We start from the raw sequence: 26,465 nt of genomic DNA on the forward strand, positions 1-26,465 counted from the left end.
CAATCCTCTTATTAGCGGCTGTGCTGTTCTCCACCTGTTGGCGATTCTTTGAATAGCCGCTGAATTTAGCGCTTCGCGCCCCTGAAACATACGATTAGACCTCAACGGTCCTTGTCTGTGACCTTTTACGCGCTGCTCAGTGTGTAGCAGCAGTCTTGAGGGCTACAAAATCCAACCATGTGTGCAGAGCCGCCATGCGGATCTTATGAATGTCTAACCGTGGTTTCACCATGTCGTCCACTTTTCAGCCTTGCGCAGGCTGTGCTGTTTCAAAGATATCTGGGCGGCTTAGGCTCGACATGCTTGGGCTGCACTCTGACTGCGTTGGCTCTTTCGGGCAGCCATCACGGCGCCTAATCTGCTTAAGATTGAACAGAGACAGTGCTTCCTTAAACCAGCTACCTGCTATGGTATCGTATGTAGAGCGGTCCGGAGTCATCTAAATACTGGTCATCCAGTCTGTCTTCTTTCAGCTGAGATCTATTCCGATGTCTCCCAACTCTGCTTAATCTTTTCATTTTCTCTGAAATCATGATCTTCGCCCTCTGACTTCACCCTAAACTGATTGTGTATTTTCTATTCTGCTCCTACTGACCCATTGGAGGCTTTGGTTGCTTCCTTTTTGCTATTTTTGTGCTGTGCCCAGGCAAGAAACCACCGCACACGCGATATATGGTTAGATCTTCCACGATGACGAATCCTGGAACGGAAGATGAGTGGAGAGCTTCAGTTGCGAATGTGATGATGCAACCTGAAGCAGTCCCGGTACAGAATAGTCCATACAATTCGGCGCCGAGAATGACATTCACAGAGTTCCTTCACCTGAAGGTTCTCTGGACAAGAGGTGACATCAACGACTTGTTCCCTCAGGAAAATGAGCCGGATTTCTTTTCTCGCTCCGCCCTGCAGTGCGTTCACAAGGACTCTTTCAGAAATATCGAGAGCGACCTCGAGGCTACCAAAGGTCGCGATCCGCATGCTCTGATCCACAGCGGCAAGATGGCGGCGGGACTGTTCAGTGTGTTCGAAGCATACATTCCTCTCATCATGTCGATAGACGCACAGCCGGGCGTGGATTCGTCGCCCAAGGTGATAAACCTGGGCATTGTCCAGCCGCAGCCGAAAGCATCTGACACGTCGGGCATGGCGAGGCAGCTTAACAGAATGACGCTGCAAAAAACGCCCATGTCGTCTTTCGGGAGCCCCCTGACGCCGGAAACTCCGGAATTGTCCCTTCGGGCAGAATATGAGGCTCTGGTAAGCTTCTCTTTAATTGAACTGCTGAATGCGGTGAGAATCCAGACGAAACAGCTCGACCACGCCACTTGGGTGCCCGACCCCAAGGTATTTGTTCTGAATGACAAGAAGAACTCGAGGCGTCTTCTCGAGGCTCGGGTGGACGGCTATCTGCGAAAGAGGATGGGTGCAAGCGCGTACGGGATTGTGGAAGTCAAGCCGTACGTGCGCACCTCGCACACAGACCAGATCGAATGGCAGGAAGGCGCTCAGATGGCGGCTTGGATCTCACAGACTCCGGGCACCGTCAACAATGGCGTCTTTATGGCTCCGGGAGGTGCGGGTATCATGCGGTATGTTTTTTGTGATTGTCTTTGCTGGTCCTTGCAGAAACCGGCTGACGAATGGTCCTCGCAGACGATTTATGATTACACAGAACCGACAGGAGATCTACGTCACAGTCGCCGAGTACGACAAGACGTACGAAGAATATCTCCACGGCGGACCTCAGACGCCGCCGCTCCCATCCAAAGGCCCGGCTCCGAGAGCGCCGATGCAGATAGGCAAACCGCCGCAGGCTGTGCCCCTGGCACCACGCAAGGGAGCTCGGGCAGAGTACTACGGTGGCGGATACGACGGCAGTGTGAATCGGCCGTCCGGCTACGGCCAAGGACAGTCTTCGAAACAGCCACTGGTGGATCCAACGCCTGGATTCCTTCTTATGCGCTGCTTCGGGCCTGTCCCGATCAACGACCCGAGGAGGATGCGCAAGCTGTGCCAGGCTATAGTTGCGCTCAGCATTGAGGCAGTCGGTGCTTGTTCTTAGGAGTTGACTCTAGATTTGGTGGTTGAATTTTCCGTCTGTTCTCAGGATACTACTGGATAATGTATTCGTCCCAGGCCACCTGAAGGTCTGACAATACTATTTTTTAATTTGAAGTCTGTCTGTCTGCTATGTTGAATTATGAATTTGGCTCTGGGAGTCACTGCATCCCGACCACCCCTCGCTCACCCCCTCTCTGCATAGCGTTCCTGTGCCGGCAGGGCATCGCAGTTGATGCCGACCATGGCCTCGCCGAGGCCGGCGCTGATGTCGGCCAGCACCTTGGGGTCTTTGAAGTGGGTGGTGGCCTGGACGATAGCGCGGGCGCGCTTGGCGGCGTCGCCGCTCTTGAAGATGCCGCTGCCGACAAAGACGCCGTCGCAGCCGAGCTGCATGAGGAGGGCAGCGTCCGCAGGCGTGGCGACGCCGCCGGCAGCAAACGTGACGACGGGCAGGCGGCCAAGCCGGGCAGTAAGCAACAGCAAATCCGGGTCGCAATCGAGCGTGGCGGCGAGGCGACGGATACCGGGAACGCCGTCGCGAGAGAGAGCCTGACGGGCGTCGGTGATGCCGCGGCCAACCTCGCGAACATGGCGAACGGCTGCCGAGACGTCTCCGGTGCCGGCTTCGCCCTTTGTCCGCAGCATGACGGCGCCTTCGGCGATGCGGCGCAGGGCCTGGCCCAGGTCGCGACAGCCGCAGACAAAGGGCGCACGGAAGACGTCCTTGCCGATGTGGCGCTCGTGATCGGCCACCGTGAGGACCTCGCTCTCGTCGATGAAATCGACGCCCAGCGCTTCCAGGATCTGCGCCTCGACTGAGTGGCCGATGCGCGCCTTGGCCATGACCGGGATCGTGACGGCGGCCTGCACGGCGCGGATGACATCTGGGTCTGCCATGCGGGCCACGCCACCGTCATGCCGGATGTCGGCTGGCACACGCTCCAGCGCCATCACGGCACAGGCACCGGCTTCCTCGGCAATGCGGGCTTGCTCCGCCGTCGTCACGTCCATGATGACGCCGCCCTTGAGCATCTGCGCCAGGCCGGCCTTGACCGTGCGGCTGGGCGTGGCCGTCGGCACGGTCGCAGCCAAGCCAGACGCTGCTGGTGTTGACCCGCTCTGGTCGATCATCGTGGGATTCGTGCTGATGGCGGACGACGGGAAACCTTCCGTGTTGCCCATGGTGACGGTAAAGGAGAATGCCAAGAATTGATTCCTTTGCGGGATCAATGTTCTTTCTCGCTGTTTCGCCGCTCTGCATCCAGGATCGACGAGATATATTCGGGAAACCAGCCGTTCGAGATGGAGCAGAAGGGCAAAAACGAGGCAAAAATGGCTTTTCGTTGCACACATAGGCGCCTTGGCCGAATGGGAAAGATCAACCGATCGGCGTGAGTCACTGGTGGCTGGGCCACGGCACAGTTTGCTCCTTCCCCATCGCGCAAGGTGTGTGTGTGTGTGTGTGTGTGCCGTGCTTACCCGACCAACAGCCAACGCCAGCTTAGAACGAGTAGCAGAAATTTTCGTGTTGATCGCCTGCGCCTTTTTGACTCGTGCCGTGTCTCTTGTGTCAGCACGTGCATCTCTGACGATTCGTCCATCGCCATGGCCGCCCAGACCGTCACTGTCGGCGTCCTCGCCTTGCAGGGCGCCTTTGTCGAGCACATTTCGCTGCTGCAGCAGGCAGCCGCATCGTCACCTGGCCTGGCCTTGCGCTCGTTTGACTTTGTGCAGGTTCGCACGGTTGACGAATTGGGACGTTGTGACGGCCTCGTCATTCCAGGCGGCGAGAGCACCACGCTCGCGCTCGTGGCCACGCGCTCTGGCCTGATGGATGGGCTGCGCCAGTTTGTCGGCGCCAAAAAACCCACCTGGGGCACCTGTGCTGGTCTCATCCTCCTGGCCGAACGGGTCGACGCAGCCAAAGAAGGCGGCCAGCAGCATATTGGCGGCCTCGACGTCTGTGTCCACCGCAACCATTTTGGCCGCCAGATCAACAGCTTCGAGGCTGACGTCGAACTGCCCTTTTTGAAGGATCTCTTCCACGCCGTCTTCATCCGCGCCCCCGTCGTGTCCGAGCTGCTCGATCCCGGTCATGGCCACCATCCGGTTCGTGTGCTTGGCCGCGTCAATGGCGACATCGTGGCTGTCCAACAGGACAATATCTTTGGCACGAGCTTCCACCCCGAACTCACCGACGACACGCGCATTCACGCCTGGTGGCTGGAGCAATTGTGTGGTGGTACGAATGAAGGATGTATGATATAGAAGCGATCTGCTAGATACTACACAATTTTCTCAGACATCCGATGCATCAAAGTTGCGGATCAGATTGTAATAGAACCTGATGACCCCCATGTGGGCGTGCATGTCGATGCCCTCGTCGACTGTGTGCGGGTTCATGCCTGCGTTTTCCATCATTGGCAGCCATCGGTAAATGTTGCGTGTGAGGTCTAGACGTTAGAATCTTTCCTTAACGTGACAGGCGCAAAAGACGTACTCAAATAATGCCGCGTGTCCGTGTTCCCGTTCATCAGGTCGCCCGCTGGCACCACCTTGCCGCCCTCAAAGGCGAACGTGTGCTGGATCGTGCCGGAAAAGAGATCCCAGACCGGACCTGTTGTCGGTGAGACAGGAGCCGGTTGGGTCTCCTGATCTGTTGTGAGTCGCAACGTGCCGTTATAGTCGACTTGGTATAGGGGTTTCACCGCGTCCAGAAGGACCACCACGTTCGAGTCGACAGTGTCCTCGGCCTCGCCGAACCCGCTGTCCTTGAACGCCTCGAGCGTGAGGCCGTACTTTTCCGCAATCGGCCGCATCAGTTGCACTGTCTTGCGCTTGACCGCGTCGATCGACTCGTGTGTGGCCACCCGGTAGTTGACCCCAAGCCGCACCACCTCGGGCATCGCGTTGATCTTGACGCCGCCCGCGATGAGATCGACCGACTGTGATGTCTGCAGCCGGAAGTTGGTCGGCCGGTCGATGGCCGCGAGCAGTGTGGCGAGCTCGTCGAGCCGGTCTTGCCGTATGAGCCGCGTGATCTCAGGGTTGGCCTCTGGTGCATACCGTGCCTTGCAGCAGTAGCTCTGGTGCAGCGGCGAGCCCGGCAGGATGGCCGGCGCGTATGGGTTCTGCTCCAACGCCGCCACCATCTCGGCCGCGATCCCGATGCCCGTGTGTGGAAACGGCATTGACGAGTGTCCGCCCGCCACCCGGAGCTCGTACAGCACGTCCACATGCCCCTTCTCGAGCACCGATGGTAGCGCAAACACGACGTCGCCGAGCCGCTCCAAGCCAGCACTGCCCTCGTCCAGCAGCAGCGCCATCGAGTCGCGTCCGAAGCGTCTTTCGAGGTACGGCGCCATCGTGCCGGCGCCGCGCTGTCCCGACGTCTCCTCGTCGAAGCCCAGCGCCAGCACGAGCCCACGTCGTGGCGTCCAGCCGGTCTTGGTCAGGAACAATGCCTCCAGCGCCGACATCAGCGCTGTCAGGCTGTTCTTGTCGTCGTATGCCCCCCGACCCCATAGCATCGTGCCGTCAAAGTGCCCCGAAAAGGGCGCGTGCGTCCACGTCGACCCGTCTGCCACCGGCACCACGTCTTGGTGCGCCGTCAGCATCACCGGCCGCAGTGATGGATCACTGCCCGCGATCGTGTACACCAGCCCCAGCCGGTTGACCTTGGTCCGGTTCATCCGCGCGTGTCTATCCGGTTAGCGGCGCTAGCAGCTGTAGACCTGGAGACATTAAACATACACCGCCGGATACAGTTCCTCCAGCAGCCGGTGCACGTCCAGAAATACGTCCCAGCGCGGATCCTCGTTCACGTCTGCCATGTCGTCGTAGCTGATCGACGGAATCCGCACCAGGGCCCCGTGCCGCTCAACCTGCTTCTGGAGTGCCTCCGGGCCCGAGAAGAGCTCGTCCGCCGAGGGCAGGCCGTCAGAATCAGGCGAGACTGCCGGCGGGACATCGCATTCGAATGAGCTGCTGCTGCTGAGCACTCGCTGTGATGCTTCGTCTTCGGTCGGGCCGACCGCCGCCGATAGCCCATGACCAGCGGCCAAAGACAGAACTGCAAACGTGTGCAGACGCATCGTGTTAGTGAGAAGGAAAAAACGGCTGCCTGAGCTTCCGACGAGGAGTACTCCGTAGAAGTCAAGATATGGGAAGACAAAAAGATATAAACATAAAAAGAACACAAGTCGGAGGATGCCGAAAAAGAGAAAGGAATTACGGAGATAAGAGCTGCATATCGTGACGGCATAATGGCTAAATTGGCTTACACTACCTAAGTTGCCAATCATCTAGGTATCAAGCACAAGGAGGAAATACCATTATGCACGTCTGTGGGGTGTTGATTAAAATGGAGAGGATCGTAACGATTTCCTTAGTATCGTGGAAGTAACGCCTGTTAGTATCTTATAAGGACAAATCTACTTAGCAAAGAGAAGGAGTTTTCCTTATCACAACTAGGTACTGTAAAATAAAATAAATAATACAAGGTAGCAAAACCGAATCAGCCGTACCACAGCACCAACGCGAGATTTCACCTCGCTACAAAGTACACCCCGTCCCCTCTGTCTACAGAAGAACGACCTTCTGTCCATGCTCCTTTTCGATATCGGCAAGGCCAAGCTCTGCCGGCGTAGCATATGTGATATCCACGTCCAGCCCGAGATCCGTTTTCGTGCCCCTAGTCACAAATCCGCCCAGACGTCCTTGAAGATCAAACACAGCCGCTCCCGAATCGCCAGCTCCGCTGAAAGGAACCGTCTTTTTCGGAAGCGAGCCGTGAATGGCCCACTCGTATGATGTGAATATACTTCCGTCGGGCATGCAATCCCGCACCGTCGACTCCAAATCCAAAGCAGCGCCCCAGGTCAAGCCGGAGATTGCTCCCCGCTTCCCGACTATGATGCAGTTCTCGCCATCTTTGTCACACATGGTCGGATTTCGAATCTCGGCCAATGGAATGACGCCGGGGAGACGAAGGAGTCCATTGTCGGGGAACTCGAACCTCTTCTCGTCTCGTACATGGGAGTTGAGCAGCTCGTTCACGGCTGAGGGTGCCATGTACGTGCGGAGATCCACAACATTGACGGGCTTTTCGCCGCCCAGAAACTTGCTCTGGTCGAGCTCCAGCAGACACCAATCCCGTGTCCAAGTGGCCGCCGTCTGCTGCAGGCCGATGGGCGGAGACAAAATCACATGCCCGATCTTCCGGGCGTCGTCGGACCCAAAAACTTTGACGGCTTCGTAGAATTCGGTCACCTCTGCTCCCACTGCGCTTCCAGCTGTCGTATTTTTGAGGTCGGACAGTTCCTTGATCCATTCTTTCGCCTTGCTCTGCACACTAAGGCCCACTGCGCGCTTCTTGCCGTCATCTTGAAACCGAAAGTAGGCATTGTCGGGGTTGTCTTTGCTCGGGATTCCGACATGGCGGCAAGTGACCGCCAGTAGCGGTCCGTCTCCAGCCGTCTTACTTTCGGTGGTCAGAAACACTCCCAGTGAGCCCTCTAGTGTGGGCCGTTCGAGCGGGGAGAATGACAAGCCGATAGACGCCGTGAATCTTTGACCGATGTAGTGCCACGGGCCGTATACCATGGGAAGAGGCTTCAGCAGCCGTGGGCCCGCCAGCGAGATCACTCTGGAGATGCGAAGCTGGCAATCGACGTCGTCCAAGCCCGCGTGATCGAGGATCTGCCGGCACGAACGAAACGCCTCCGCAACATCCTCCCACGGCAGATCGCATGATTTTGTGGAATCCCCATTGATGCCGACCCACACAACGATGGGCCGCTCCGAGGGAGCTGCGGCCGAGAAACCGATGCGGCATACGTCCACTGACGACCAAGGGAGGCGGTCTATGGCCGTGAGGATGTCGGGACGCACGTCTTTCCAACAGACCAGGATTTTGTGGGCGCCAACTGCACTAAGCACCTTCTCTGCAGGTCTTTTGTGACTGACGTGTTTCTGCCGAGTATACTGCTCTTTGAATGTCTCCCATCGCTCTATTCCAGCAGAAGCACGACCGACAAGGCGCGGAAACGATGGTAGACCAAAGTAATACTGTCGTGCTTCTTCATCAGAAGGGGGACAAAGAAAGGGCAGGATTTGTTTCTTGTCTGGGCTCGTCGTGGGAACCGTTCCTGGATCGCTTTCGACTAATGTACTTCCAGAAAACGTGGTTTCGTCGCTGCCTTCCTTCCGGGAAGACTTCGATGCTTGGCCTATCTATTAGCTTAGTGACTTTTAATTTGAAAATCACAAACCACACGTACCGCCCATTGTGATAGTTAGACTGGGATGGTTGTGACGATCGAGAAACACGCAGCCGGTGTCATAGTTGTTAAAGATGTGGTCGAGCTTGTTTCTGTATGAAAAAGGAAAGGGTTGTACGGAGTAACTTTTTAAATATTACTGTGACTACGCGCACTAAGCGGTGACGAAACGCAGCTGTCACAATCGCTTTGTGTTACCTGGAGGACCCCCGCGGTTTGAATTTACGTGACTGTGTCATCAATAAAGGGAGCATAATCCAGCTGTTGCGACAGGAGTCGTCGTGTTGAAAACAGTGAAGAAAGAGAAGGGAAGATGAATAAAAAGGCCACTGAAATTATATATTAGACCTTCCAATCTGAGTATCACTCGATGACGGTAGCGAAGTTGGCGTGCAAAGGCCGTATACAGAGTACTTTAGCCTAGTTGCCGTTCTCTTAGTATTACGCTACGTAAAGCTTGGCCTTCCGCTTAACTAATAAGAATATAAATTATTAGATCATAAGCACGAAGTAAGTACAGACGTATATATTTTGAATTTACTAGAGGAGGGGTGATAGTTACTCCGTACAAGTAGGATTCATAGTACTTTACACTTTAGATTATTTATGCATTAAGCACTTTTTACATAGGATTGCATGCCTTCTGGAACATAGGTCCCAGATGCTCTTTCTTTTTGCCATACGAAAAGGCCACGTCTTACTATGATCAAGCTGCGTGTCCGTCCGTCTGTCGCTAACAGGCTAGAATGAGTCAGCAAATATATCCATGGGTGGATACGGCGGCGGAAGTGCTCTTGTCCAGAAATTGATCTCGATCTCCCCCTCTTGGTACGATCTGGCCGTCCGGCCCAAGCGGTCCTCTCGTGTCGCATCAGCGCCGCTGGCCAGCAACAAGGCCACCATCTCCTCCTTCTGAACGCAACATGCGTAATGCAGAGCGGTCCAGCCGTCCTTGTCGGCCGCGTTGACGGCAGCATCATGTGCCAGCAGCAGGACAGCAATGGCCATGCTGTGGGTATTCTTGCACCACGCCGCATAGTGCAGCGCTGTGCGTTTGAAGCCATCGCGGTGCCGTGCCGTGACGTCTCTGCCGACCAGAAAGCGCACGGCTTCGAGGTGGCCCATGAGTGCAGCGTATTCGAGCGCCCCTTGGCCGGCTTCTTCCCGGGCATCCATCCGGGCTCCATGCTCAGCCATCGTTCGCAGCACGGCCTCGCGCCCGTCCTCACGGCCGGCAATGACAAAGGGCGTCGAGCCGTACTTGTCCCGGGCCTGCAGCAGGGTCCGGCCGGCTGCCTGTTCCACCATCATCTGTGCGATCGTGCCGCTGCCTAGCCGAGAGGCTTGGTGGAGAGCCGTGCTCTGGTCGTTGTCCTTGGCGGTCACGTCCACGCCGCCGCGGCTCAGCAACCACTGCACCATCTCGGCGTCGCTGTTCGTGACACTGATGTGAAGCATCGTCCGGCCGGACTCGTCTCGGGCATTGACGTCGAACCCGTGCTTCACCAGCAGCCTGGCCATGTCCAGCTGCCCCTCTTCTGCGGCCAGATGCAGACACGTCCTCTTCTTGCTGTCCCGAGCGTCCTTGCTTGAGCCCGCGTGCAGGACAAGGCCGACGACAGACTCGTGTCGCCCCAGCACGGCCAGATGCAGAGCTGTTTGTTTCAAAGGCGTCTGTGCTTCCAGATCGACTTTCTTCTCCAGAAGGGCCTGGACAACCCGCTCCTTGCCCCGATTCGAGGCGATATGCACCGGCGTCAGCCCGTCCTTGTTCTTCGCCGTTGCGTCGATGCCCGACTCGAGCAGAATGTCGATCAGAAAGGCCGTGTTTCCGTGTCCGGTCATGCAGGCCTCCAGCAACACATTGTCCTCGTCCCGGAAATTGAGCAGCAACAGCCGCAGGATCATCTGGTTGGCCTCCGCCTGCAGAGTCTGGCCCATATGCTCGATCGCCATGAGACCAGCTGGTGGTCCACGGGCGCACCAAAGAACATGACCAGCCGAGTGATGTCCAGGTGTCCGTGCTTGATCGACAAGGCTGATGGGCGTCTCGTGCTCATCGTCCCACGTGTCCACGCCCAGTCCGTCCAAGACTCCCTGGAGCACCTGTCCGATCAAGCCGTGTCTCGATGCCGCGTGCAGCCAGAACAGCTCGTCGAGACTTCGGAGGCGGTCCTTCTGCCTGGCCGACGCTGTCGTTCTCCAGTCTATAAAGTCTGCGGCAAATGCCTGCATAGCGTCAGTCGCGCGCGCCGTCTCTGGCGCATAGGGCCCCAAGGCATCGGAAAACGTGTCGATCAGCTTCCTGAACGTTGCCCCCGTCCCGGCCCAACGGTCCTGTTCGCTCTGCAGCTTCGCCTTTCTCTCGCACAGGTAGAGAAGACGCATGCAGACTGTGCTGCTCTTTTCATCCTCCTTCGCGACGGCCACTTATCCTCCAGAACGTCGAGGGCATCCGGGAGAAGGCCGGCGTCACTCAGTGAAGGCACCAACAGTCTGTGTGCATCCTCTAACGAAACTATACCGCCACCGCCTTGATGCAACGTCTCGGCCAGTAATTGGACCGAGTCGTTCATCAGATGGATTTCGCCCGAGGTCACACCTGGTGCCACGCTCGTCTTCCCGTTCAGTTTCTCCACACATCCGATGACGGACTTTAGAAAACAGCCCAAGAGGTACTGGCTGCACGCTCTGGGTAGGCTGTCACTGGTCAGAATGCTGATCTGGCCCGTGCTGCCGTCGACTCGTCCCATCACGTCCGGCCTGCACCGTAAATCAAATACGCGGTCACCAACGACGGATCTGAGCCGGGGATCCAACTCGAAACTGTCCTGCCGCCGCTTTTCTGTCCCGCGATAAATCCACCAGTCGTAGAGAATATCAGTCAAATCGTCGTCGGGGCCAATGACCCACAGGTTCTTCTTCTCCTGCTGTGCTGAGCTTCCCGGCTGGCTAAAGTATGATAGCCAGAGCGATAGCACCGCCCTAATCTTTTCGTTGTCCGCCTTCCAGGGTGTCCACGTGTCATCTGACCGTTTCCTTGTGAATGAGACGCCCACGTCACCGGCTGTCGGGCCACAGCTGCCCTCCTTAGAGACAGACACACCCAGCGTCAATTCAAACTTTTCTTGATTTTGGAGAAACGTTTTGATGACAACATCGCCATTGGGTCGGTACAAGTGGTTCAAAATCGTTTCTATTGCGTTGGAAAGCTGGTCGGCCTCGGCAACAAAGCTATCTGACCACCCGGATATTTGCGTTAGTCTGATACGTGTCTTCAGTACTTGAGACGCAAGATAGATATGACGGCAAGTCGACACTTTTTTCTCCCTCTTTTTTTTCAAACACGGGAGAGGTCATGGAATCCAAGTTCGCATATGGGCGTGGTGGGAGGACCTCCCAATTTTTGCAGTCGTTTATCTTCTTTGCTACTGCGTCCAGTTCATGTCCAGAGGGAAGCCTCTCGCTTTCTGGAACCGTGGAAATTCGGTTGTATAGCCAGAGCCTAGTCACGGTCATAACAGCGGTCGCAACTAGTTGTGCAACCGACGCCGGCCAAGGCATCCCTCGGAGTCTGTCTACCCGTCAGAACATCGATGAAGAAGAGGAAAGAGGATTGCGCCAGCTGCGACGACCGTACCCAACGAATTGTAGGACGAAGCCTGCATCGGTTGTTAAACGGAAAGTACCAGAAGATTACAGAGAACCCAAAACTTGGGGCTGGACTTACTGACGACCGTCAACGATGATCCGACCAGAGTCCAAAGCTCGAGATGCGTGGTATTGTTGGATTTCCGCGAGACGCGTATCTTTTGCTCTCCCTTCGTACCGTAAATGGCATAGGAATCGAACGCTTGATCGCCAACATTCTTCCCTCTTTGTAGCCACATGACATGGATAGGCATGGCCTCTGGATCTGCAGCCCGCCAGACTTCTTCCTTTGTGCCTGCCTCAACTATTGCTGCGCAAATGAAAGTGCCAGCCATGATCCCCAACGTGCCCGTTATTGTCAACGCATAGCTTTGCTTCTTAGCGCCTCTGTCCGAGTTGTATTCGCGCCGTAGGTGATCCATCCGTCGAACGCTAGGATGCCAGCCTGCAAAGCTATCCCAAGCGCCAGGGCGACCATCAACTCCCAGCCTCTAACGACGCCACCGGATACGTTTAGAACTATATTGGGTGGACTTATGGCTGTGCTCACGGAGGACTCATAGTCGTCGCTATCAAGTGTGTTCGCTGTGTGTCTCTCCACGTCGTGGGATTGCCGACTGTGTCCCCTTGAAACTGAAACAAGCCCTTGTTTTTTTCCGCAACAAACTGGCCATTGCGAGAGGCAGTCTCAAGCGTATCGACGAGTGGTACTTCTGGTCCGTCGCCAAAACCCCGAATATTCACCTCTGAAGGTTTACGATATACCAGCTCGATAATCGATGGATCTCCGATGACCCGCACAATTCCGACACCATTCCAGACTTCGCAGACATCTGAGGAGGTAGAGCTGGGAGCCAGAGACGAGAATCAGCACAGGCTGCAGGCCACAAGCCACGGGACTGGTGAAGATGAGGTAGGAAGTTGTGAAAAGAACCTTACCTAAGCAGTTCTAGCTCGACTTCGGCATCTGGTTCCCGCGCTCTTCCGATCACGCCATTGAGCCATATGCTACCGCCAACTCGTATAGAACAGGTAACGGCCGTCAAAATCCCTATAGGCGCACAGGCAAATATGATACACTCTACCCACGACGTGCTGTGACTCAGGTGTTGTACTGCTACCCGCTCTCCGAACAGCGCTAGGAGAGGACCTTTGACGCTGAGTTAATACGGGCGAAGGAGCCAGACTACGCATAATGGAGGGATAGCTTTACCCAAATCGCTGAAGATATTGTTGGAGACATCCTCGCCGTTTCCAAAGACGGGTCTTATGAATCCCCAAAGCAAAGCAAGAGTCAGGATTGACATGGCGGCTACTTAAAATGAGAGTTTTTTGTACAGGAGAAGAAAAAGCGAAGTGCGAGACTGTCTTTAAGGGTGGGCATCGGAAGAAACAGCTGCTGCGTCTTCCTGATGGAAGCCAGGCTTACAGAGTTCAGACTGCATGCTGACATGCACGAAAGTGTACGAAGTACGACATTGTGTGGGTCGCCTTAAGACTCGGTATACTCTATCGATTCTGTCAAATAAAGCCAGCCTGCCGTTAGCATCGGTAGCCAAATGAAAACTTTTGTTTTTTACATTTTTGAAAAATCAGCGTGCAGTATTAGACCTGATACAAAATGTGCTGCAGTTGTTATTGGCAGGGAGAGACTTGAATACCGCTGTGAAATGCTGTGGTCTGTAGAATGTGATATATTCATCGTTAATAATTCGCCCAATTTACATGGACACTGCATTAACGCATAATAGAAAGGGAATTGATAGAGCGGCGGACCCACGTGATTTATTTGGTGGTCAGATGGCGGCAGAATTCGGTAGGTTGTAATAGATTCGAAGTCCGTACAAAGTAAAATAACGAAAACTTTGGATAGGAACAAAAAATACTAGCGAATACCACACAAAACCAGTTGCGCAGCCGTGTCCTCCATTATTACATTCAAAATCCTTCTGTCACGTACGCTAAGCTAGGTGCATAGTATACGAGGGCAGCCACCGTGACAGTGCTGCACGCTGACCTGCTAAACAGTATTATAACCGAGCTAGGCGCAGCGATACTAACAAACAGCCTTATTTGACGAATTATGTGTGCCCCGTAAGCAGAGATGTATTGTTATGGTTAGGCACTTCCGAGATATGCCGACGTGCGTCAAAACACGTACTAAATAGCCCCCTGCGCCACACAGTACATGTATTCTTTCATCACACTGCATAATCCCGCACACCCCTCCCATTCTGGTCCGGTTTATTCGACATTATTAGGCAACACTATGCGCTGGGCGGCGCTAGGCTGCACAGAATTAGGAGGTATAACAGTTACATTAGTAACGCCGATTAGGTCTATTCGTCTTGAGATGGAAGGCATCGCAAGACGAATAGGTCGATGCTTCTACTCTGTATTCGGAGATGCTTTGGTTAGGGTCCGAGCACTTATTACGGAGTACAGTGACGCGCGATGTGGTTGCGCCCCTTGCGACGTACATTTTCAAAGTGGTATTGTGTCCTCTGCGGCCGTCAACTTACTTGAGCCATCGCCTAATCCGTACATAGCTCCGTTCCCCTCTATGTTCCCCACATTTCACGGGCTTACTATCTGTCAAGCATTGGAATCCGCCACACTGTGGCCCTTCCGCCCCACTTGGCCGTACGGGCCTGTAATTGGTCAGAAGGCACAAAAAGCGGGGCCTGACACTAGTATTAATACGGATCCCCAGAAGGGTCGCGATGTATCTATTTCTTCCTTAGTACACAACACTCTTTCGCCCACACTAGACCCTATTCAGCCTCCTGCTCCTCACAGTGCATCACGTTATATGACCGCTACGTATAGCCTCCTTTAACCTTCACACTATCTCCAATGTACAGCCGCTTACAGACGGGACGGCAAAGATGGTGGCTATTGTAAGAATTTGTCAAGCTTTAGGGTGCTGTCAATATTATCCCGCCGTTCAAGTACCCCGTTTTCTGTCATCAACGTGGGCATTAGCTTCTTGGGAAACAGCATGTCAAATTTAACTTCTGTCAGCAATGACAAAACTTTCAACGATCACTCAACCATGAACATTACAACTTCCACCAGACCAAAAATCATCCCAGAATGACAAACAAGGGTATAACAAAGGCAAAATATATAAATCAAGGAGCGAGACCAGAATTGTATCATCGTCCGTGACTATCGTATACTTGTACGGCTGAGTGCGAATTCTGACAAGTCCAACTACAAAATGGCACACCACTGTGAATTAGGTTGCAGAAATGATGGCAGTGGCGAAGATGTGGGTTCGGATGTAGGCAATGCAGGTGTCGTTGAAGGATCGACATTGATGAGCTTGAGTTTATTGTTCTGGACAAGCCGAATCAGCCGCTGAAGGTCTTGGTGCAGTTCATTCGATGTTGAGCGCTTATCTGCCTCGATCTGCAACAGCTTTGTGTCGACTATGTCGACAACCCGCTCGATGACAGTACCGCGGCACCGCTGGTCATTCCGCAGCTCCTTCAAAAACGTGTCGACCGCCGGGTGATTCACAGCGTTCGAATTATTGGGAACTTTTTCAAAGATGTAAAATGGATCTTCCCCATCATCACGGGCGGCCTGGAAGCGCTTGAGACTCTGCGCGTCAAGCAGCCAGATGAGAAACTCGAGCATAATGCAGCCGAGGGACCACGAGTCAAAAGTGCGCGAACGGGGCTTGGAAACGCTGAGTCTGCTCGCTTCGGGGCCTTCGTAGGCTTGAGTAGATTCATTGGTTACTGTGGGCTTATTGCGGTTCGTGGTCGGATCCTGGTGGAAGCGGGAGATGCCGAGGTCAGCAATGCGCAAAATACCCTGGGGGTCATTGGTAGACGAGAAGTGCAAAATATTGCCTGGCTTCAGGTCGCCGTGGCGACAGTTGATTGTATGGAGGTTCTTCACACCTTCAGCCAAGCCTGCCATCTGCCGCAGTGACCAAAGAACCAAAGACGGATCGGCAGGTTGAGACCGGTTCTCGCGCTGCCAAAAGTTTTCGAGACTGCCACCAGTCGCCCAGGGAAATATGATGATCGAGGCCTCTGCACAGACGGCGAGGTGTTGAGTGATGTGCGAACTCTTGAGAGCTCGTGCCCGCTCGAGATTATTCTGCTCCTCTCTGAACATAAGCTCATTATTGAATTTTTTGATAGCAACAGGCGATGGATCCTGTCTGCTATCATCGCGCCAGTGCCCTGGCTGCAGGGTAGCTTTGTATACAATGTTGGACTGGGTCTTGATGCCTTTCTCGCAATGAAATGGCAGGCCACAACCGCGTTGGAGCTTGATATCGGTTGGCTTGTCCGTATTAAAGTCTAGTACCGGTGCCAGGACTCGCCACTGCATTTCCAAGAAAAGATTGTAGCCCACAGGAGTCCAACCTTTAAAGCAAGATGACATCTTGGGATGCCTGTGGTCCAGCGGGAGGTCGTCGTCGGTGAGGCCATTGCCGAGCAAAGTTTTGATCTCTCTGATCTTGTCTATCTTTACAAGGATGGAAATCAGTTTCTTTGAACGTTCAATTTTAGTCACAAGAGAGTCATCCCAGATATCAGGTAGCTCGGCCTTGATCCGCTCTGCAGTGACGGTCTTGTTGATGCAGTCGCGAGTGATGTATTTGTTCTTGGTCAACTTGCAGTCGAAGTCGACCAGACCTTTATATAGCGAGTCTTCCATGGTGCCGCTGCTGGTACGAATCACAACAAACTAAGAATGTAGGCGAGTAGGCCGGCTTTTTAGAGGCGACTAAATCTACAGAGTACTAACCAGCCTTGCTACTCACCGAGTCCACTCGGATGTGCACGAGTGATAAGACACGGGTAAAGTCGGAGTGTGATATCCTGCTTGCAGCCTGCGTATAAATCCATTATGTACCAATTGGGCATGTAGTTTTCCTGCCCTCACGGTGTGAAATGCTCACCCTTTCTGTTGCAGATGTACGCTGACCATTGTACCGACCTCAGCCTTCTCTGCCGCATGAAATCTGCCTTCCTGGGACCCACTATGATGCAACACACACCCAATATAAAGAAGCCACATCAAGCCAATCAGCAACGCTAAAACAAGTCAGATCTTGTGGTTATTGTGGAGTGTGACTGCGCCCCACGCTACATAGTACCCAACTTCGGGCGTCGCGCGAAATATAGCATCAGCAACTTCACAATCCTTGTCAATAAGCAACTAACCTCAGCAGACTACATGAACTAGCGTGCCGGTCGGTACCGTTTGATACTAACTTAAAGAACTAGCAGGAACCCAACAGCATTTGTATGCCAAAATGGATTTCCTCTACTTTGTCTTCGGGATAGCACGACGCGTCGCGCCCAACGGGACACATCGCAAATTGATCCTCGATACCGAAAACACCATGAGTCAGGTAGAGTCGAACGATGATATTGATCTCCCCAAGACGATAGAAGAAGCATGTCGTCTTCTCAGGAGACGCTTCAATAATATCAAAGTGCAACCAATCTCGGATGGAACCCGTGACTTTTTTCCGGAGGGAAGTATAGAAAACCTAGTGTCCCGGTCTATTATGAGGAACATCTTATCAGGTTCGCCCGAATCCTTGGTCGACTACGTCTGCGAGAAGGCTCCTTTTGCCTTTTCACATTTTGTTCCCCGAGGCTTTCATGGCCATTCGCTGTCGGAACTTGCACAGCTGCTTGAACAAGTCGGATACAACGACACTCTGCTCCCTCTCGTGAAAGCCGATCCAAGAATCAAGTGGCAAATCTCGGGTCACCCAGATTGCGGAAAGTTAGAGGATCTGAAGATGGACCTCGATGACTTTAGTTTGGGTCCGCAGTGGGAACGTATTCCAGTGAGCTTCGAACACATCAAACTGGAATGCTTCGATGATCAGCGCCGCATGCCGTTTGTGTCCTGCGAGGAGAAGGGTAAAGAGACCTACTACAGTGCAATGCTGGAATGCCGAGTTCACAAAAAGCATCTCAAAACTACTGTGGTAGGATGTTCGGCCGATCTTTGTACTTAACAAGCGCTAACAATCCAGGGGGTGCCTACCGACGCAAAAGGACACTTCCATGTTGCCGTTAAGAGGCTGAGATCGATGGATGAAGAAGCCGACGGGAAAGCTATAATCGAAGAGGAAGTGAAGGCCTTGAAGCTGGCTAGGGGTCTCGAGACGGAGCACATCATCAAATTCATCGCCCATTATAAATGGAAGGGCAAGCATTTTCTTATGTTTCCCTGGGCCGGTCGGGGCGATCTAAGAGAGCTTTGGGAAAAAAACAATACCCCACCTGCTCTGAGCAAGGATGTTATGCTCTGGATGATGGGACAGTTTTCTGGTATGGCCGGCGCCATTGAGGAATTGCATAACAGATCTGGCGAGGATCGACAAAATTATTGCCGCCACGGCGACATCAAGCCACAGAATATCCTGTGTTTCGGCAAACCCGACGATCTACTCACCCAGCTCCGTCTTGTCATTGCAGACGTCGGCATAGCCCGGATTCATGAGAAAGTCACAAAAGACCGATCTCGCACGAAGCCCTCAGCATCGACAATCATGTACGAAGCCCCCGAGATGGGAGTGGGCAGTTCGACTGAGCCCAAGTCGCGGGACATAGATGTATGGTCAATGGGTTGCGTTTTTCTCGAATTTATTGTGTGGCTGCTCTATGGCTACTCGGAACTCGACCTCTTCAGTAACGATCATGGGGATAAGTTCTATAAGATTGAGAAAGACGAAACTGGAAACACAGCAGTTTTGCACCCGGGCGTACGTCATTGGATCAAACACATTCAGGACAATGACTGGCGATGTGCCAAGGGGACGCCCCTGCGGTCATTGGTTGATCTCATTGCTACGCGACTGCTGGCGGTGGCCATTAGGGAACATCCTGGAACACCCCCTGACGATGAAGTTAGTCTCGCGAACGGTGTAAGCGGTATACAACTTTTCGTGAGGGCAGCCACGGTATATGACGATGCACTGGACAACAACAGGATCGTGCGAATGACATCAACGGAACTAAAAGAGCGTTTACAGACCATCAGGGATACTGTAGAAGCTTCAGATGTTTACGATTGCCATCCAAAGGATGTGCCGCTAGCACCCAGGAGCTACGTTCGTCAAAATCTAGATGTTCCCAGCGAAGGGGACAAGCAAGTGCGTGTTCCCAAGCTTTAGCTTAAGCCTAGCTGACAACCAAGCTGCTTATCAATGGTTTCTTTGTTGGTGTACAATAGCTAACAACATCCAAGGTTGGAAACGAAGTAGGTAGATAGTAACGTTGATCGATCGAAACCAGCACTAACACGCTCCTTTTCGATAGTATGTAAGTTAATGGCTTGCTTATTAGGCTATAAAATCACGGCTAATTATCACAGAGAGTGAGTATCCCTCTTTTTCTTGGAAGGGGGGTTTCTAATAAATTTAGTTTGTAAGTAATGATCGAAACCCCGAATAATGTTGTTACTAATATGTTCCAGACGGTCAGTTAGTTGAATCAAGGACATGCTATTCGGAGCATCAAACTGACATGTCTAGCCGGTATGTCGTTCCCCTGTCTATATTACGACTAGCCTTCTGCTAATGTTACTAGTTGGATGACCGGTGGGAATACACACCGGACACAAATTTGGCCATGGAACTTTCTCACACCCCCGATTCTAACGAACTCTTTCCTGCATCTCTTTCCGCCAAATCTTCTCAACTTTGTGCTCGTTGCAGTAGCTTAAGTCTGCTCGAATTAAGCCGTGAAATACCAGACACATGCACCGACCTTCAAAGACGATCAAAAGAGGATAATTGCACCCTCTGTAGTCTACTTGCGTTTCAAATACAGGGTCGCGTGAAAAACACTCGCGATGTTGTAAAAATTATCCAGATTGGTACCTTTTTGACCATCCGAAACCAGACGCCAGTTGCGATTATCTACTCCACCCCAGGTGCATACCCTTAATGTTCTTTCTGTCTTTCTTCACTCCCCCTCTCCTGCTAACTAGCAGATTTCCATCCAATCTACCCTAAACTTCAGGTAGGCATCCCGAAACTGCCGGAGGCTGGGAGCCTAGCACACCTTCGCATTCTCAAGGCGTGGATTGAAGACTGTGATGAAACACATCAATGCGTCCCAAAAGGAATAGATTTCCTGCCGACAAGACTATTAGAGGTCACAGATGACGGTTTTATACGACTTGTGCATACCGTCCCCGATCAAGCCAAAAAGAAACGTTATGTCGCTTTTTCCCACCGTTGGGGAAAGTCTACGTGGGAGCCACAGTTCCGCGTGTACAATACCAACATTAGTCAATGGCAAAATGGTGTTCATAAGGCCCAGCTACCTCAAAGCTTCCGGGACGCCGTACGCATCACGCGTGGCCTCGACATGCGTTATCTCTGGATCGACTCGCTCTGTATAATTCAGGATAACACCGAGGACAAGATAAGAGAATTGCAACGGATGGAACACGTCTTCAGCTCGGCATACGTGACGATAGCGGCCACCTGTGCCACTGACAGCAACGACAGATTTCTCAAGACGCGCTATAAGCGCCGCTATGTGTCTATGGGGAGGTACACCGTCTGCGAGCCCATTGATGACTTCAGCAAAGACGTCGACCAGGCCAGTATCAATCGGCGCGGTTGGGTGCTACAAGAGCGCGCGCTATCGCGGCGGACCATTCACTTTACAAGCAGACAAACATACTGGGAATGCGGTGGCGGCGTGCGCTGTGAGACGATGACGCGGATGAAAAAGTACTTTCTCTTCCGTCCTTCCTCTATTCACAATTACTGACCAACAGCCCTAAAGCGTCCATCCTAAGTGACCCCAACTTCCCACAGTCACTAAGCGCTTTTGTTCGCGGCAAGAGAATAAAGACATTCCAGAGCCTCTACGAGCGCTACTCGGGCCTCGAGCTATCCTTTCTTACGGACCGGCCTCACGCTATCCGTGGGCTCGAGACCCGTCTCCTCGACACGTTTCGTACTACCGGTGGCTTTGGCGTCTTTGACCGTTACCTGCACCACTCTCTGCTCTGGCAGAGGCCGGCTGGAGGGGAATTGAAGCGCATAGAATTTCTTGAAGGGATGCCCAAGCCACCGTCCTGGTCTTGGATGTCTTATTCCGGAGTCATTGAATATATGAAGGTGCCACTGGGAAAAGTTAGCTGGCGCGACGACATCAAATCGCCCTTCTCGCACGATGGGACGCAAGATGGCCAAGTTCCCCAGCTAGAGTGTCCCGTTTGGTACATTTCAGATACAGATGATGGGGAGATATACCTGGACGAGCCGGAACGTTTCCCTCGTCCTTGCCAGTGCGTTGTTATGGGAAAGAGTGCGGAACAGCCCGATGGTGCTGACCAGCTGCATTATCTGCTGCTGGTGCAACTTGTCGAGGGCCGCGATATCTACGAGCGCATGGGAGTGGCCATTCTTAAGAGAGAATACATTCATCTTCAAAAAAGCATGGAAGGCCGGATTCGTTGATCACAGAACTTACCAACCCGATCACGGATGTTGTATGCCCAATGATTCTTGTACTATTACTGCCGGAAGGTCGGAGTGTTGCACCTTCGAATGCCGTTTAGTGAGAAAGCGCCTGCACAAGTTTGTATAGAGATAAAAGCCGTGCAGCTGATCCTCCGCGCGGGATGGAATCCCACGTGGGATCTTTATTTAGACAGACATCTTTAAACCAATCAAGATAAAACAGCTTATGCCCCCTGTCACCGATTGTAAAAGACAAGAAGCAATCCTTTCACTTTGTCCTTCATTTTCAAAGAGCTTAGCGAAATATCATTACTCCTAGCCGCGGGTAGATTTCTTTTGGCCTCCTATAGTCAACACACCCGCTCAAGCCGCCCGATATTCTAATAATAGATTTTGAAACTCTGCTGTTTGAAATAGGCACCAAGGTACGGAGGTCCCTACCAAAAGTCATGCCCACCCTGTTTCACCGCTTTTCCTAATAAAGACATAAAGTTACAGTATAAAAGGTTTTACATGCACTGTACATTCTCGCTAAGCTATCAGCACGTATTATGCTGTAATTTCCTTATATGCAGTAATTCTTAGTGGGACTATAAGCTAACTGTTATCAGTCTATCGCTAAGTTTGTTCTCCGTGCACACAGAAAATCAGACTGTATACTGCCGATGTCACATCGAAGGGGGTGGGCACGACTTTAGGTAGGGACCTCCGTACGGGTGGAAATGTAAATATATAATAATTCCTCGGTTACGTAACAGCTGCTTAGCGCCTACAATCTACATGTTGTGGATTTCCCCGAGGTCACCTGACATGACCTCGGCCGCCGAAATTACTAGATAAGACGAAGCCCTGATCTGCGCGCATACTGCGCACAGTCTGGTCTTCAATCAGTCAACCACCGAACGAAATATTGTCACTATATCTTCTAAAGGCCTTAGAGCTTACTACGATACGTGCAACTGGTCCGGACGAATATCCCACAAGGATTACCGTACGGGTCTTACACTGGTGATCACGCAGAACCTGCGTGACAGACTAGTGGTGCACGGAGTAGAAGCCACAAAAAATCGATTTTTTGTACCAGTATCTACTGGATACAAGATCTACTGCTTTAATTAGCAAGGGACGAATTTGCTGCTTCTTTTCCAGCAAATCCGATAATTATACGATTTTTTCTGCATTTTTAACAATTTTTTAAAAACCCCCCTTCCGCCGTTATGCCGCTAAAGAGAGCCGCCGCTGCCGCCAAGCCCGAGACTCCCGGACCTAGCAACGAAGGTGACAGCGACGTTACAATCGAAGTCACTACTAGGTCCTCTAGTCCCCAGCTCTTAGGCCGGCTTTCGGAGCACCTTGGCCGACTGTTAGACTAGGAAGCTCGTCTCTAGTCTCTAAATGTAAGGGTATTCCACACACGTAACCCTACGCACCGGTTCGGCAACCAGTCGCTTACCAAGCGTCGGACTTAACGAACTATCTTGACGTGTTGCACGGGACTAGCACAGCCACCAAGCTGCGCCACGCCCTACTAGGGTTGCGCTACACCGCATCTTCTAGCCACGTATAAATTAACTGGCAGGCCTTCGCCTACCAGTCCCCTATAGTTCGTTAAGTTGAAGTCTTAATATAACAGTACAAACTAGTTAAGCCTTCGTGACCACGCATTGCACACCAGCCCCTTACATTCTTCAACTTCTTTTCCACGAGGAGCAATGTCCGATCATGGGGCGGCCACTCCGCGATTAGCACGCGAACTGTTAGAAGCCGAGGACGTGCTAATGCCACCCCCTACGCTAATGCACGGCAGCCACACCTTGCGCGCAGCATTTGCAGGCACCCCGACCTTGTCCGTCGAATTAGAAACAAGACCGGTATACGTGCTGCTTAACGATACCTTGCCGGCTAAAAAGCAGCTGTAAAGTAATGAATATACTTGCATTATGCAGACGCTAAAGGCACTAACTAATATTATAGCCGTAAGGGTTATAGGGCTACTGCCTAGCAGTCGCTACCGTAACGACAAGCTACTATAATACGGTATTAAGAGGCTGGAAATTAGTGCCTCTACTACGAAGATGGAAGAGTAGTTGGCGATAATAGAGGACGCCTACAACATTAATGCACGCAGCGACGCGTTAGAAGACATAAAGATTATTTAGGCAGGTAGTCGGCTAACTACTATACTAGCAGCTAATTGGCAAAAGCACCGCGACTAACTTTACGCTAGTAAACCCCTAGTTATACGCCTTATATAGACGCACTTTGTTGCGTTTATCTATTAGGAATACTTAAACCTTAAATTCTAGATGCACTGCATCTATAAGGAAAGCTGGACGCTTTAGTAAGGCAGCAAGTTGCCGATAGCGTACTAGCGGAAATAAGACTACTTATAACAAAAGATTAGTAATACTTTTAACTAGGTAAGCAAGATTGCTTAGAGGTATTAGCAAGGGCTTAACGACTACTTAGCAAAGTAGTATTAGAATAAGACTATTAGTAAGTCTTTTAGTATAGCAATAAAGATTGCTAATGCTTGCGAAGAGTATTAGTTTTAGGGCTAGGAATAGAGGAAAAGATAAGACGACTAAAAGTAGGCAGTTATAGTTAATAGCGTGCTAGCTAGCAAGCTAATAAAGAAATAGCGCTGCAATAATAATAGGATAGAGAACTATAGTCTTATAGAGAGTAACCTAAGCCTATAACTAGTTGCCAGCTAAAGCTAGTCTACTTCTTAACTTGCTAACCTTAGTAGTTTAAACAACATTAATGTTGCATTAAAGTGCTAGAATTATAGTAAGAGTAAGCATACTTTTTAAGAGTGCTTTAAGCTTAAAACTTATATATAAGTTAAGAAGCTTTAAGTAAAACTAAAAGATAGTCTTTAAGAGCTTAATAACTAAAAGGCAACTTACTTTAACTAGGAAAACTAGTAAGGTTAATAAAGAAGCTTTACTTTTTATTAAACTTACTAGTATAGCTAACTAAGGATATAATTTCTTACTATTATACCTTAGCTAAGGCATAGACGCCTAGTAATCGCTAGGCTGCCGTTATTATAAACTTAGATTCTTATACTAACTTAAACGTAGTTAACTTAAAGGTTATTTAATAGCTTAGTTTAAAGCTGCTTTAGTAGCACTTAAACCTAAACCTAATCTTTATTAATAAGAAAACACTATAAGCTTATAGCCTATATAAGCTAACTATTATACTAATAAAGAATAAGGTCTTTTATACGTTAATATAAGTCTTTATAGCTGTTTACTAAGTAGGCGCTAACTATAAAAATATTATCTTAAGTTATAAAGGACTAAGGTTTTTAGGCGTTATTATTAATATTATCTAATAGGCCTAGTTATTTACTATTATAGTTTTTAAGACCTTTAAGCAAATAAGCTAACGCCTATATAATAATAAAGAGTTGTTTGCTATTTACTTAACGTAGTTAGATTTAAGTCTTTATAAACTAGATATCCTTACTATAAACAATAATCTAGCTTTACTAAACCTTAGCTAGCGACTACTGTTTTATATATAACTGTTTACTAAAGTGTTTAATACTAATAAGGTAAAGGAACTACTCTTATTAGCAAACGCAAAGTACCTAATTAAGCTAGAAGACGGTATAAAGGTGCTATATAGCCCTTTATACCTACTATCTCTTACCTAGCAAAAGAAGCTTTGCTGCTTTATTAATAAGTTGTTAGTAAACAAGTAGATTACTTATAGCAATAGTCTAGTTAAAGCCTTAGTAATCTTTATCTTAAAAAAGAATAGTACTTTGCGTATATACGTTAACTACTAGGGTTTAAATTAAGTAACTAAGAAGAACCGCTACTCTCTTTTATTAATTAGTAAGCTATTAAATTGCTTAGATAGCGTAAAGGTGTTCTTTAAGGTAGATATAAAAGAAGCGTACTATAAGATTTAGGTTAAGGCCTTTAATTAGTAAAAGATTGCTTTTTAAATAAAATATAGGCTCTTTAAGTTTTATATTATACCCTTTAAACTAACTAACGCGCTAGCTATATTTTAAGTATATGTTTACTACGTACTAGCAAGGCTAGTAAGTATAGTTTATAAGGTATACCTAAATAATATCTTAATCTACTTTTAGACTAAGAAGGAGTATAAGAAGCACCTCTAATTAGTTTTTGAGCGGCTAAAGGCCGCGTAGCTATATATAAATCTTAAAAAGTATAAATTCTTTAAAAAGAAAATTAATTTCTTAAGGTTTATTATTACTATAAAGAGGCTAGCTATAAACCTTAAGCAGGTTAAAGCTATTACTAAATAAAAAGCCCTTAAGTGCGTATAAGACATGCAATCTTTCTTAGGGTTTATAAACTTTTATAGACGCTTTATTTCCTACTACTCTTATATTATACAAGCCTTAACAAAGTTAATAAAGACAAGCCCTAGCCTACTATATAAGCGTAGAGCTATTACTATGCAACTGTTTATATTAACTAAAGAGGTAAAGGTTGCTTTTAAATCGCTAAAGATAGCATTTATAATAGTAATAATTCTTTACTACTATAATAATATAAAGCCTACGCAAGTAAAAACGAATATATTAGGCTACGCTATCTCTAGCATTATCTCCTAGCTTATAAATAGTAAGTAGCAACTAGTCGCTTACTACTTATACAAGCTAATAGCCTATAAAATGCAGTAAAGAGTAAGATAGTAAGAGCTCTTAGGTATTATTAAAAGCTTAAAGCACTAGCGTTACTATTTAAAAGGTTTAAAGGACTTATTTATAGTCCTAACTAACTACTAGGCGCTAAAAGGCGTTATTAAGGTATTAGTAAAGAATCTTTAAAACTAAATTGCCTAATAAGTTTTAACTTTAAGATTAAGCACTACCTAGGGTCTACTAACCTAGTAGATAGTCTATCCTACTAACTAGACTATATAAAAGGTAATATTATATATAATAACGTGCTCCCCTTGCTTCTTAGCAAGCTATAGATTGTAGACTAGTCGTTAAGGCT

The 26,465-nt window shown here is 50.3% G+C and overlaps 8 protein-coding genes across 8 annotated transcripts; 3 read left to right on the forward strand and 5 right to left on the reverse strand.

Annotated features, from left to right (window-relative positions):
- Window positions 1–798: 798 nt before the first annotated feature.
- Window positions 799–2,062, forward strand: CMQ_8170 (uncharacterized protein; the record flags this gene model as incomplete). The annotated part of the gene is made up of 3 exons (XM_014315711.1): window positions 799–1,257; window positions 1,312–1,589; window positions 1,654–2,062. The coding sequence occupies 3 exons, from the start codon at window positions 799–801 to the stop codon at window positions 2,060–2,062; spliced, it is 1,146 nt and encodes a 381-aa protein (XP_014171186.1).
- Window positions 2,063–2,244: 182 nt separating this feature from the next.
- On the reverse strand, window positions 2,245–3,243 carry CMQ_8042 (pyridoxine biosynthesis protein; the record flags this gene model as incomplete). Its single annotated transcript, XM_014315583.1, has 1 exon — window positions 2,245–3,243. One exon carries the CDS (start codon window positions 3,241–3,243, stop codon window positions 2,245–2,247), a length of 999 nt encoding a protein of 332 aa, XP_014171058.1.
- Window positions 3,244–3,429: 186 nt separating this feature from the next.
- CMQ_8287 (glutamine amidotransferase subunit pdxt) lies at window positions 3,430–4,329 on the forward strand (the record flags this gene model as incomplete). The annotated part of the gene is made up of 2 exons (XM_014315828.1): window positions 3,430–3,452; window positions 3,636–4,329. The coding sequence occupies 2 exons, from the start codon at window positions 3,430–3,432 to the stop codon at window positions 4,327–4,329; spliced, it is 717 nt and encodes a 238-aa protein (XP_014171303.1).
- Window positions 3,757–6,155, reverse strand: CMQ_8272 (vacuolar carboxypeptidase; the record flags this gene model as incomplete). The annotated part of the gene is made up of 4 exons (XM_014315813.1): window positions 3,757–4,284; window positions 4,366–4,514; window positions 4,562–5,763; window positions 5,815–6,155. The coding sequence occupies 4 exons, from the start codon at window positions 6,153–6,155 to the stop codon at window positions 3,757–3,759; spliced, it is 2,220 nt and encodes a 739-aa protein (XP_014171288.1).
- Window positions 6,156–6,642: 487 nt separating this feature from the next.
- On the reverse strand, window positions 6,643–8,349 carry CMQ_8138 (uncharacterized protein; the record flags this gene model as incomplete). The annotated part of the gene is made up of 2 exons (XM_014315679.1): window positions 6,643–8,225; window positions 8,343–8,349. The coding sequence occupies 2 exons, from the start codon at window positions 8,347–8,349 to the stop codon at window positions 6,643–6,645; spliced, it is 1,590 nt and encodes a 529-aa protein (XP_014171154.1).
- Window positions 8,350–9,083: 734 nt separating this feature from the next.
- Window positions 9,084–12,415, reverse strand: CMQ_8076 (ankyrin repeat protein; the record flags this gene model as incomplete). The annotated part of the gene is made up of 3 exons (XM_014315617.1): window positions 9,084–10,704; window positions 10,773–11,580; window positions 12,073–12,415. The coding sequence occupies 3 exons, from the start codon at window positions 12,413–12,415 to the stop codon at window positions 9,084–9,086; spliced, it is 2,772 nt and encodes a 923-aa protein (XP_014171092.1).
- Window positions 12,416–15,209: 2,794 nt separating this feature from the next.
- On the reverse strand, window positions 15,210–16,676 carry CMQ_8119 (protein kinase domain containing protein; the record flags this gene model as incomplete). The annotated part of the gene is made up of 1 exon (XM_014315660.1): window positions 15,210–16,676. One exon carries the CDS (start codon window positions 16,674–16,676, stop codon window positions 15,210–15,212), a length of 1,467 nt encoding a protein of 488 aa, XP_014171135.1.
- Window positions 16,677–17,277: 601 nt separating this feature from the next.
- On the forward strand, window positions 17,278–21,465 carry CMQ_8065 (tol-like protein; the record flags this gene model as incomplete). The annotated part of the gene is made up of 4 exons (XM_014315606.1): window positions 17,278–17,967; window positions 18,016–19,137; window positions 20,009–20,730; window positions 20,778–21,465. The coding sequence occupies 4 exons, from the start codon at window positions 17,278–17,280 to the stop codon at window positions 21,463–21,465; spliced, it is 3,222 nt and encodes a 1,073-aa protein (XP_014171081.1).
- Window positions 21,466–26,465: the final 5,000 nt, after the last annotated feature.

This window comes from Grosmannia clavigera (assembly GCF_000143105.1).
Source record: "Grosmannia clavigera kw1407 unplaced genomic scaffold GCSC_161, whole genome shotgun sequence".
Classification (NCBI taxonomy): domain Eukaryota; kingdom Fungi; phylum Ascomycota; class Sordariomycetes; order Ophiostomatales; family Ophiostomataceae; genus Leptographium; species Leptographium clavigerum.